General features: G+C 31.3%; 2 protein-coding genes across 4 annotated transcripts; one reads left to right on the forward strand and one right to left on the reverse strand.

The window, feature by feature from the left end:
• Nucleotides 1-1003: 1003 nt before the first annotated feature.
• On the forward strand, nucleotides 1004-4713 carry LOC124841873 (RNA-binding CRS1 / YhbY (CRM) domain protein). 2 transcript variants are annotated; one of them, XM_047318246.2, is made up of 4 exons: nucleotides 1004-1207; nucleotides 1495-1780; nucleotides 2456-2857; nucleotides 3323-4713. In XM_047318246.2, exons 1-4 carry the CDS (start codon nucleotides 1140-1142, stop codon nucleotides 4517-4519), a joined length of 1953 nt encoding a protein of 650 aa, XP_047174202.2. In that variant the 5' UTR covers nucleotides 1004-1139; the 3' UTR covers nucleotides 4520-4713. The 2 variants fall into 2 exon arrangements, with proteins under 2 accessions (XP_047174202.2, XP_087967387.1); XM_088111261.1 differs by having other exon boundaries at nucleotides 1037-1207; nucleotides 1512-1780.
• Nucleotides 4714-7249: 2536 nt separating this feature from the next.
• Nucleotides 7250-9669, reverse strand: LOC124841874 (beta-1,4-N-acetylglucosaminyltransferase family protein). 2 transcript variants are annotated; one of them, XM_047318248.2, is made up of 2 exons: nucleotides 9455-9669; nucleotides 7250-8683 (listed from the first exon to the last, which is right to left on the reverse strand). In XM_047318248.2, the coding sequence occupies exons 1-2, from the start codon at nucleotides 9515-9517 to the stop codon at nucleotides 7586-7588; spliced, it is 1161 nt and encodes a 386-aa protein (XP_047174204.1). In that variant the 5' UTR covers nucleotides 9518-9669; the 3' UTR covers nucleotides 7250-7585. The 2 variants fall into 2 exon arrangements, with proteins under 2 accessions (XP_047174204.1, XP_047174203.1); XM_047318247.2 differs by having other exon boundaries at nucleotides 7250-8686.
• Nucleotides 9670-12282: the final 2613 nt, after the last annotated feature.

Raw genomic sequence — 12282 nt, forward strand, 5'->3', positions numbered from 1 at the left:
TATAGGGTGAGCAAAAGATCTATTACATCTTATATACTTCATTAGTCCAACTTATTATGTCTAAATAATTATATTGAAATTAAATCCAATAAAAATAGTATAATTTTTATAAATTTTAAATCTAAATAGTTAGATTGGAATTTAAAGTCATACATTTTTTAACAAGAAATAGTTTTTATGTTCATAACTAAGTTCGGTACTAATTTTAAATCTGGTATTTTTTAAAATATTTCAAATCTGAAGCAATTTAAATGATTTAAAATTAAATATAATAAATAAATATTAACAATATTATACGTCACGTATGTAAACAAATAGCAGACTCCAAATAATATTCAACATAACAAATACGTAATATGATATTGGAAAAAATATAAACAATAATTATATTTAATATCAAACATCTTTATTTAAAACTCACAGAACATATATAAGTGAATATAATTTATTTAAAATTTATTAACTAATATATATATATATATATATATATATATATATATATTTATAAATAAATGTAATATATATTTTTAAAATATATTAAAAAAGAATCATTTGATCACTTTAATAGTATTGTTTAACTTTTAAAAAATTGACATGAACAATTACAATCAAACAAAATGGTAATTTAACTTGTGAATCAATAAGGTTAACCTTTTATATAACATTATTCATAATGAAACATTCCGTATAAGCTACATTGGTATAATTTAACTTATATCTGATTCATTTTTAATACTAAAAATTACTTTAAATTTAAAATTGACTTTTAAAATAAACTAATTTTAAAATCTATCTCAATGATTTATAAACTCTTAAACATTTTCTTAAATATAAATTTTGATTTGAAATCCACCATAATTATTCATATTTTTAATCTAAACAACTTCAATCTACTATTTTAAATATAAACTAGATTTAATTTCAACTAAATTATTCAAATTTAAATGGGAATTTTAAAAATGAATGCTCCTTCAAAAAGAATATAAGAGGAGAGAATAATTAGGGCGCGTTTGGGGGACAAAATCCGAGCCTCCAAAGTTCAAAACCCTGTTGTTCTTTGGCCTATGCCGATGTCAAACCCAGAAACGCGAAACGCGAATTGTGGCTGATTGGTGATCAAAGGAAGAGAAAAAGCAACAATGTTTGGTGCCAGAAATCTTCAAAGACATTGCTTCAAACACCTTTCTTCTCTGTTTCAACTTCAATCGTACCTTCTTTTCCTTCTATCTCTCTATTTACCATCAAATGCTTAAACCCCTTTTGCTTACTCACATCAAAGTTCACATCTTTACTTTACTCATCAACAAATCCTATCGCTATTGTTTTTATTCCATTCGTGTCAACTTTACTTATTTTGGTTAAACAGAGAAGAAATACCTTTTTTTTCTCTAATTTTTTTATGTATACTGATGCAATTTTATTCGCAATCACTCTGTGTTTTGTGTTTGTGTGTTTTAAGGAAAAGGGGTTGATTTTTGATTTATTTTTGTTCAGAAATGTTGTGCCTTTAGCTCGCAGACCTGAGTGCAGCAACATTGTCAAAGTTGAAGAGGCATGCCACAGGGTTGGTTTGTATTGTTATGTTCAGCAGTTGAATCTTTTGAATGGATCATTGTGGTCTCGAGCCATGTCAACGTCCAAAGGAAGGAGTATGCGCAGCAAGGTGGAGAAGCGAATGCAGAAAGAGTCGGGTAAGACTTTGAGGGAGATTCGGAGAGCGAAAAAGTTGAAGAAGAAACTCATGACTGAGGAGGAGAGGCTCGTTTACAATCTCAAAAGAGTGTGTTCTCAAACTGTCTTTTCATTAACTGTTTTTTGGAGTTAAATTTGTGATCCTTGTTTTCAGTTCATCTAATGTTCTGTGCTGTAACAATTATCTGAGATTTGTGTTAAAATTAATTATATGGTTTCTGAATGTAGATGTCTTCCTCAATCTTTTATTCTAACTCTGAAGGTCTTAGACTGTTAATTATGCATGCTCATTGCTTCTAAGTGGAAGTGGCATAGAGGATTGGCTTATAACGTGAGATACCCGAATTTTGGTTTCCAAGTAAAATGGGGCAATCTCAAAAGTTTTCATGATTACAGCTTATAACATATTTTTAATAAAATTCAGCTGATTATTTGAATTATTGAAGCCAAGATACCTCAAGGAAGTACGCATTGGAGATGAGAGGGAACTTTATGATTGAAAGAGAGGAGAGGGGGAAAGTACTACTTAAGATTTTTCTTATTTCTTCAATATAGACCTTGAATCTTCCCAGTCAGTCTTAACCTGTTTCGACTTGGTGAATTCTCTGGCTTTGATTGTTTAGTTATTACCACATTGATAATCATGAAATGGAAAATTTCAAATCATGATACCTGATATGTTTTTAACTTAAATGTTGTTGTAAGTGTTTGTTATATAAAACATTTGGTTAAATCTTATTTACCTACTTTCCAACTTTTGTAGGCCAAGAAGAAAGTGGCATTGCTTCTACAAAAGCTCAAGAAGTATGAGCTACCCGATCTGCCTCCTCCTCGGCATGATCCAGAGCTCTTAACACCCGAACAGCTTCAGGCATTTAAAAAAATTGGATTCCGGAATAAGAACTACGTCCCAGTCGGTGTTCGTGGAGTCTTTGGAGGGGTTGTGCAAAATATGCATCTCCATTGGAAGTTTCACGAGACCGTGCAAGTTTGTTGTGACAACTTCCCCAAGGAAAAAATAAAAGAAATGGCTTCAATGCTTGCTAGATTGAGTGGGGGGATTGTTATCAATGTTCATAATGTGAAAACAATCATTATGTTCCGTGGAAGAAATTATCGTCAACCCAAAAATTTGATACCTATTAACACCCTTACAAAGAGAAAGGTAGGCTTGCAATTATATATTCCTTATTTGCCTGTATTGGATTCCCATCAGCTTGCCTAGGGCTTTACTTCAGAAATTATCAACGATGCTTATGGGCCAATATTGTTCATTATCATGCAAAAGAAATTATATTTGCCTGTTTATTGTAGCTGCTGTGTTGGTAAAATTACTCCTGCTTATGAAAAGAAAAAAATCCCTAGAAGAATGTAAGGAAGAAAGTTGAACACAGTTTGTTAATGACTAACCAAATGAAATGCTTTTGTTTTATTGATTGCGCTTACACGGCAGCTTTTATGAAAATATAGGTATTATGGTTAGGCTTAACTGCTCTAACTTGCTTGCTCTTTTTTTTTTTTATCTTCAATGTTTTGAGAAATCATTATTTTTGCCCCTAGCTGTTTACATACTATTCAAAGAAGTTGATATTTGAGGAGGTAATGTCTTTGTTCTTGTCATTGCATACAGGCTCTATTCAAGGCCAGATTTGAGCAAGCTCTTGAATCTCAGAAGCTAAACATAAAGAAAATAGAACAGCAGCTTCGGCGAATGGGAGTAAATCCTGAGGATCCAGCTGCCATGGCTAGCATTCAGAGAGTTGCTTCCACATTCTTCAATGCCATTGACAAGAAAGAAGGAACTCCTTACGTCTTCCGTGAAGGTAAGCAGTCAATAATAGAGCCCCCTGCAGGTTTGGAAGAGTCAGAACCTACTGTTGATAGTGATCAGGAAGAACTAGATCGATTCATTTCTGAGATAGAGGATGCAGCAGATAAAGAGTATGAAGCTGAAGAGGCAAAAGAAAAAGAAGAGTTTGGTAGAATTAGATACTGGAACAAAGAGGAATTTGGTGGAAGATACAAAAGATCAGATGCTTCTAGAAACGATGACCATGATGTTGATGCTAGAGGCTCAAGGGTTTGGCAGAGTACACAATCCAAGCGACATGCCATAGACAGTGATGATGAAGAGAGTGCTCATTCTGACAATGATGATGATGATGATGATGATGAGTGGCGTTTCAATAATGTTGATGATGCTAGTGATCTTGACAGCAATTCTAATGGATATGAGGGAAGTAGGGGGAGGTTCAAGGAAAGTAGGAGGAAGAGAGAAAAGCAGAATAATCCTGAAATGGGACAACATCGAGATAACAGAAGTTCAAATAGACATGCTGGAGCTAAATTTAGGAGTAATGTGAGCATGGAAGATTCTGAGTCAGAAGGCATGTTCAGTGATGTTGAAAATGCAATGTGGGAGTGTGAGGACGAAGAGAATAATGACTCGGGAAATTTGAGAAAGTTCAATGATAATAACTACGACAGTGGAAGCAGTGATGATGAGTATACACACCAAGCAATGAGAAACAACAAGAGTGATGTGAAGAAGGATCATAAGGGTAAGGTTGGTGATTCTGCTAAATATCATAATAGTTTTGGTGCACCAAAGAGTTTGAGAGGTAAACATGGAGTTAACAAAGTTGATTCTGAATCCGTAGATGAATTTAGCGGTTCAGAAAACTGGCTGTGGCCTTCAGATGCTGAAGGGGACGCTAGGGATGAAGGAGACTACCCTACAAAACAAAATAATAATGTGATCAAAAGTGATGATATACCTAAGAGGAGAACACCAAAAGATGCAGATGAGGCTTGGGACAGTGATTAGTCCAGTAATGTGAAAATTATCATCACTGTCACATGTTATCTGCATAAATCCTGAAGTAATTACAAACCCACTAGTCATGTCATGTATATGTGACCTATTCTTGGTGGTGCTTGAAGCCTCAGCCTTTGACTATCTGAAGAAGAAAATTGTTTTTTGACATTTTTTTATTGAATTAATCAGTTGGAATTGAGAGAGATTGGGGGACCTTTATTTATTAAAAGGTACACATCAGTATAGGTGTTGAGCTGTCTAATGGAAGAAAAAAAGGATGAAAAAATAATTTAACTTAAAATCAATCTCTATATTTTAGTTCTGGACAAGTTAAATGACAAATCATTTTATATAAGTTTAAGTATAACTGAAGCTTGTGAAAAAAAGAAATTATTTCACTTAAATATGTTTCTGGTTTTTGTAAGTCTAGAGATAATTTGATTTTAACCTCTGAAATTTATAACTGATTGTCTAATAATAATCCTTATAATTTGAAAAAAAAAAAAAAAAAAACTCTGACAGAGCATATTGAATATGATTGTTCTTTGGGCATAACTTTTCAACCTAATCCATGTTCCTTATTAAAAGACACTGTACCTGTCACAACATGCAATGCAGTGATTATCTGCTGCAAATTTTCTACATAACCGTGAAGTCTACCTATATGTATTTGGTCTGCTCTACATAACTTTCCCAGTCAAATATGTTCAATTTAATTCTATTTTTACTATATTGAATTTGCGTGACGTATACTTTTGGTTTTTAAGACTTTTTCAGAACTTTTTCTCACTTTTTTTTTAAAAAATCAAATAAAATTAGTCTTTTTTTTTTCTTTTATCAAATTTTCCACTTAAAATTTTTCCTACACTTTTTTTTTTGTTTTTCTTCCTAAAAAAAAATACTGTTTTTAGATTTTGCAAAATGTATAAACTTTTATTTTGATCCATGTAAAATATTTTATTTATTTTCTAATATTTATTTTAAGATAGATAAATAACATTTGCTTATTCATATTTAAAGAGTTTTCAACAATATTATGATATGTATAAAGGAAAATGATACTTGAACAACTATTTTTGACAACATTTAGACACGCGCACACGTGTCAAAATCTGAGTGGTCCATTTTCATTTAATTTTTCCAACTGGACCACTCAGATTTTGACACGTGTGCGCGTGTCTAAATGTTGTCAAAAATGGTTGTTCAAGTGTCATTTTCCATGTATAAAATGGGTATGGTGAGTAGACTTTCTCTGTTGAAAACATAAAATTAACTACGATAATAATGATAAGGAGTAGTGATTTTTCTGATAAACCAAAATCAAAAACAAAATTTCAAGTACACACTACAATCAAAATTTCCTTATTTCACACAAAAACATCAAAATCCATATAGAATCACTGTACAATATTTTGTAAGAGTCTTCTACCTTTATCAAATATCCACTAAAATCTGTAAATTTTAAAATATCAGGATAAATGAAGAACATTTAAGATTTTTCAATGAAAGAGAAAAAGTTTGTAATTTGAAAACTAAAAGAAACACCCAAGTTGCATAAAATAGAAGATATTTTTTTAAAGAATGTAATGATCTGCCACAGAATTTTGTGGAAAAAATGAAAAACCTTGAAGTGTGGAAGAGAGACTGAAAATGTAGCCTAGAATAGAAGACTTGACTCATTCATCAAACTCAAGATTATGTCACAGTTAAATGCTCATTATATTATACATACAAACATATTGAGATTGAGACTGAGATAGTGATGGATATAGGAGAGTTGCAATGCTTATGTGTCCACTAATAATCAATTTGGGCGGTGGAAAAAAAAGATACCTAGTTCAAAAGCATCATCCCTTCACATTTTTTTTCAAATTCTTAAATACCTTTTATTCATGTCAAGCACAAATCTTTTCATTACGATAAAACTGGATCACCAGTTCAATCAGCTTAACTAAAAACCAGTTAAAAACTGATGAACTTGATACAAGTAAAAGATTGGTTTAATAGTTTTTTCTAATTTAATTTCTTGAGTCGTTTAAGTCAAAATGCAGGCTATGATACCCTTTTTGGCTGTTTTTCTTAAGCAGTACGATTTGGAAACTCTTGTATTGTTGAAGAGTCAAACACTCAATGAATTTGACAGTTGAAAAATTCACCAGTTAGTGGCCATCTTAATCTCAATACCTTCTCTTAAGTCTTGGGTGGTGGGGACTCAGAGGAGTCCCTCCAAGTCTTTGGAAATGAAAAAAATAAAACATCAATTTCCCACGAAAATTATCCAACAATTGCACAGCTCAGCCAAGTCAATGAAGTCCACTCACTATAGAAAAATTCTAAGACTCGTTTACAAAAGAAGAAAGGAATAAAATTAGCCACAAGAAAATCTCTGGAAAAGGTTTTGATACCTTATTATTGGATGAGTTTGAGTGCGTAATAAGAGTTGGACAAAAAGAATTACTACAGCCAATGGTTTGAGCCAACCTCAATAAAATCATCATGGCCAATTCTAAGTGCAGCACTTCTTATCTTACCCTGTTTATGGCTTAATCAATAGTTCACTTGAATTTAGATGCAGAATTAATGGGTTAAACTTACCACCACATTATCAACAGAAACTAAAAAACCCAGTGCAGAATAGGAGTATACATAAATCAATCAAAATTTAACTGTAGAAATAGTTAAAACTTGAGATGAGTCATTTAACAAGAGTGGTTAGAATTATGTAAATATATCCCAGTCTAAGAAATTCAAAATTCCCATCAGAAAAGATTGGGAATGTCTTTCTACTATATTAAACAAATGGGGTTTACACATATCCTAAGATAAGCTACAAAAGCTTGCCAGAAGATGTAACACTATTTCCCTCACAACAACCTCCTCACTTGAGAATTTCTATCTCAAATTCTAAGACCCCAACAGGTTTTTCCAAATGCCCCTCCAAAGAAAGGCCTGCATTTGCTTGGCATAAAAGTGCCTTGTATAATGAACACACAAAAGTTGAGTCATTCAACACTGCAACTTTTGGTGTTATACACATCACACAAATATCAGCAGATTTTGTTTTCTGACATATGTTCAGCCACTTTCTCTTCTGCAGTTACCAGGCAACAAGAACTTGTACTTCTCTGCATTATTCAACAGATATGATGGAAGATGAACTGCTGAATAAGAATGGGGAATAGGCCCCATCTTCCCAATAATCTCCTTAAATGTATACTCTTCAGGGAGCATGTCAAACAGATCAGTCCCTTTGCATATGACATCCTGAATCCTGTCACGGTTCAAGTAATGAGCGAACCTCACCCGATCATTGTGGCTGTAAGCTTTCATCTTGAACACGAATTCACTTATTCGGCGAAAACAGAAGCTACAATGCCAGCCAGCATCTGATAGCAACACATCCGCCTGCCTATAGTGCGCATAACATGTCTTGCCAGTTCTGTATCTGTGAATCGATGCTCTCCAACTTTGGTTGTCAAGAAAGAACTCAAAAGAGTACAAGTAGTTCCTCATTTGAAGATGAAGAATAGAAGGGATATCATTGCACCACCTCAAGAGGTTAATTGTGTGAGCACTGGGAATCTCATCAACATCAGACATTATCAAGAGATCGTCATCTTCTATTCCTGCTATCCTCAGAAGCCTGTCCAAGGCCACTCTTTGGTACGCCTCTTCAACAAAAGGATTCTCACCTTTCATAAATCTTCCTCCAACCACCCCATATGTCAACCGAGAATCAACAAACCTAAACTTGTCCCTGTTGTTTTCGAAAATCAAAGGTTTGGGAATTCCTGTAAAAGTTGAGTTTGATTCCAGGATGACATAATGTGTCACAAATGGATACATTTCTTTCCAGCGAATGGTGAGGATGTCAACTTCATTGCTAAACAAAACAGCGTCAAAGACTCGTCTGGGTGATTCACGAATTCCCCAACCATGAAGCCTGCACAAAGTCTCCATCGACACATTCTCATGATAATAGTGAGGGATTTCATGGAAGGACTTTGGAGGAGACTCCCAAAGGGGTCTCAGAAAATACGAGATTTTCAACCCATGAAAATACACACAGAAGATTCCCATTGGAACAATCACAAACAGAAACATGCAGGTCTTGAAATCCAACCCTCGCAAAATACAACGAAGCCTTGACATGCCCAATGCAGCACGAGTTCCCTGCTGCGTAGAAAACAAAACCACTCTTATGTTAATTTATTGCTCAAATACCTTGCATGCATCACAGCACAACCAGTATCAAGCAGTAGCAGGACATGAATTCATCCAATCCATCCCTCACAAGCACATATTAGACAAAGACATCTCATGGCAACAGTTCAAAAACCACAACCTGGTACTATGTCATCTTCTCATGAAAATAGGATCTGGGGAAACCCCAGAAAATGTAATATAAAAAAGACAGAACACAGAACAGGACAAAAAAAAAAGTTAGGGAAAGCACAGAAATTTCAGTTCCCAAGTTCATGTATTCCTGAGCAAAGGGAAACCAAATGAAGCAGGGGGCAATAAAATTAGAGGGTTTGAAAAGGGCGAAAGATCCAATTCCAAAAACTCAAACTTGAACTGAATCCATGATTCAAAAGAATGCAGGACCAAGAAAAACCCACACTTGAAACTTCAAAAACTGGCCAACCAAAGAGAAATTGCATGTTCAATAACCAATCTAAACAGACACAAAGGGTAACACGGTGGAATAAAGTGAATGAAACACTGAAAATTTACCCAAAAAATTAAGCTTTTTGATTCAAAAGGAAAAACAAAAGGCACAGGAGTCCAAATTTCATTAATTTTTAAACATAAAAAATGGGATATATGAAAGGCAGCATGTTTGAAGTTTCCCTTTTGGTATTGACATGAGAAGAGAATCTGAAGTGAAGATTTTCATTCCAAAACTGAGAGTGGGAAGAAAGAGAGAGAAAATGCAAGTACCTGGCTACAAACATCCCCACATATGTCATCACTCTTCTTGGAATTGTAATAGCCTTCAGACATGGTTAATTAAAAAAGAAAAATAAGAAGAAGAACAACAAAAAGCAGAATCTGCAGAGTAGAATACAATGTTTGAGGCCTTCGTGGCTGAAGTATGTTGTTTTTGTGTGACTCTGAGTCTCCCCAAGCCTCAAAAACACCGTACTGTTTAACGTCAGTTGGATTTATAGCATAGCCGTTTTCTTTTTCTTTTCTATTTATTTTATTTCTCTACCCATTTTTTCTTTTATTTATTTTTCAATTCATTTTCTTATAACTGTTTTCTTTTATTTATTTATTTTTTTGCCTTTTTTTAATTAAATTTTTAATTTCTTTCTGACTTTCAATCTTTTCATTTATGTCACTCCTCTTTTCCTTTTCAATGTTTATTTTTCTTAATAAATTGTCTGTTATTTTTTCAAATTTTAAGATGGTTTAATTATTTTTCAATTACATTTTTAATTTAATTAATACGAAAGATAAATTAGCTACAATAATCAAACAAAGAAAATATAAAAACATATAAATATACATTGAAAATAAGAAAATAGAAAAAAAAATCTTAAAATTATATTAAAAATCAAAATAAATAAATAAATGGTTTTCTTAATTTGAGTCGAAATCCCTTAAACGATTATTACGAACAAACATATCATTTTAGTCTCAAATCTAAAATTAAAATTTAGCATATATTTTATTTTGTTAACCTAATATATTATAAAAAATATAATTAATTAAAAAAACGTATGAAAATTTTCATATTAGACCAAAAGTTTAGATTTTTAAAAATTTTGTGAGTGAAATTACAAAAAATCAAATTTCTGTTTGTTATTTATTTATTTATTTATTGTTCCATGAATGGAGGAGAGAAAGGGACTCACTGGTCCAATTTTATTGACAACTTGTCATTGAAGTTCGATTTATCGTAAAATGTAAAATTATAAATATTTAATTTTAAAGTATATGTAAAATAATTAAAATAAAATAAAATAAAAATGATTTGGATTATCATAGGGTTATTAATTAAACTTTAATATTAACATATGATTACTATTTTAAGGTCTTCACTTGCTTGAAAGCACAAAAATAAATAAAAACTTATTCTAGGTCGTATATTCTTTCCTTATTTTTTTTATTCTCTTCGTTTCTTTCATTTTTATTCTTTTAGAAAAATCAATGCTTCCAATTTTTTTTAAAAAAAAGACGTCTATTTAAATTAAAATTTCTTTCCGAAATATAATCATTTAAAAAATGGAGATTTTTTTTCCCAAGGATAATGCTAAAAACGACAAGTGAGTAATTATATATCTCACACATATTGGTGGTATGTACGATTTTTTTTAAAAGTAATTTGTTGAGGAAAATATTTTTTATTTAAAAAGACAAGTCCATCTCATTACCAAATCAAGATTTATCAAAGTGTAAGAAAATGGAATAGTAAAAATATAATTTTGTAAAAAAAAAATCATTTTTTTACCTTTTTGTTTATAGAGTTGAAAATAAAAAAATTGTTGATAGAAATGCCTTTCTAAAGAGGAAAGAGGCAAACCTGATAAACATTCCCTTGGAAATTTCAACCTTTGGGATAACTTCCCTTTCATGCCCTTTGAACAATTCAAAAGTTCTTCCCATTTAGATGGGTTGAAAAGATGAGAGAAAATGTTTGATCATAAATAAATTAGAATGGTTCAATGAAATAGTGTTTTTTTTTTTCTTTGTCCTTTTCCAATTCCTTTAGTTTTAAAGGCAACTTTTTTCCTTTCTCCTTCACCCAACATTCATGCAAAATTGTTACTTTTTTCTTTTATGTTCCAAAAGATTTGTTATTTTCTCTTGGAATTGTAACTATTTGTTTATGGAAAGAAGATAAAACTTCACATACACTAAGATAGATATTTACATTTTATTTATTGTTTCTAAAAGTTAACATTTGCACCCTTTTTACCATACTTATGGCCACATTTTCTCTTTGGGTAAAGTTATTGAAAAACTCTAATTGTAAAAACATAAGATAAACTTCACACAAAACTACCCACTTCAAGTTTAAGAACATATAAATAGCAATATAAATAAATATTGATTAACTTGTCTCTTCCTACTAAAATAATTTATAATATATATGAATATATAATAAGATATTTGAAAATTGTCTTTAAATTTATGTTGACTAAATCATACTTTTAATTCTTGATATTTAGGATAAACTTACTTTTTGATGTCCCAATTTAAAATATAAAAAAAGTCTCCAAATTAAAACAAAATATTTTATCATTTCAATTTATTGTTTAGGATTAATATGCATATATATAATATTAGTTTTCAGATTGAATATTTAAAGACTAGAAACGTTTTTTTTTTTTATTAACTAGAGGGTTTAATATATTTCTTAAAAGAAGTTGAGGAATCAAAGTCAAATTTACTTGAATTTTTATTGATTGAAAACATAAATAAGTTATTAATATTCAATGAAGTAAACCAGTTTCAAAAGTTTCTCAAGTTAATAGCTTTGAAAACCTACATTTTTTTATATTGTTTTCAAATTGAGTTTTTATTACCGTTATACAACCTTAGAGACACACTTTTAAATCATTTACCCCCAAAAAATACATTTTTAAATGCTTATTATTTTTCATTTCATGTTTATCAAGAAATTTTTTTGTAACGTTTAGTCGTTTATTGCATTCAAATATTTGGAGGTTTTATGCATATTAATTGAAAGCAGTAATTTTTCTTCTTTTTTAATAACTAGATAATCATAGTTACTTAAACCAAGTTTGTTTGTTTTTAAG

Source organism: Vigna umbellata, chromosome 4 (assembly GCF_029865625.1).
Source record: "Vigna umbellata cultivar VRB3 chromosome 4, Vumbellata_1.0, whole genome shotgun sequence".
In the NCBI taxonomy this organism is placed as follows: Eukaryota; Viridiplantae; Streptophyta; class Magnoliopsida; order Fabales; family Fabaceae; genus Vigna; species Vigna umbellata.

Bases quoted from the DNA above. Each gene is read 5' to 3' on its own strand.
- LOC124841874 (XM_047318247.2), bottom strand. From the start codon at position 9,517: ATGTCTGAAGGCTATTACAATTCCAAGAAGAGTGATGACATATGTGGG. The intron at 8,687-9,454 runs GTACTTGCATTT...TTTTCTACGCAG, and splicing joins GTGGGGATGTTTGTAGCCAG to CAGGGAACTCGTGCTGCATT.
- LOC124841873 (XM_047318246.2), top strand. From the start codon at position 1,140: ATGTTTGGTGCCAGAAATCTTCAAAGACATTGCTTCAAACACCTTTCT. The intron at 1,781-2,455 runs GTGTGTTCTCAA...CAACTTTTGTAG, and splicing joins TCGTTTACAATCTCAAAAGA to GCCAAGAAGAAAGTGGCATT. The intron at 2,858-3,322 runs GTAGGCTTGCAA...CATTGCATACAG, and splicing joins ACACCCTTACAAAGAGAAAG to GCTCTATTCAAGGCCAGATT.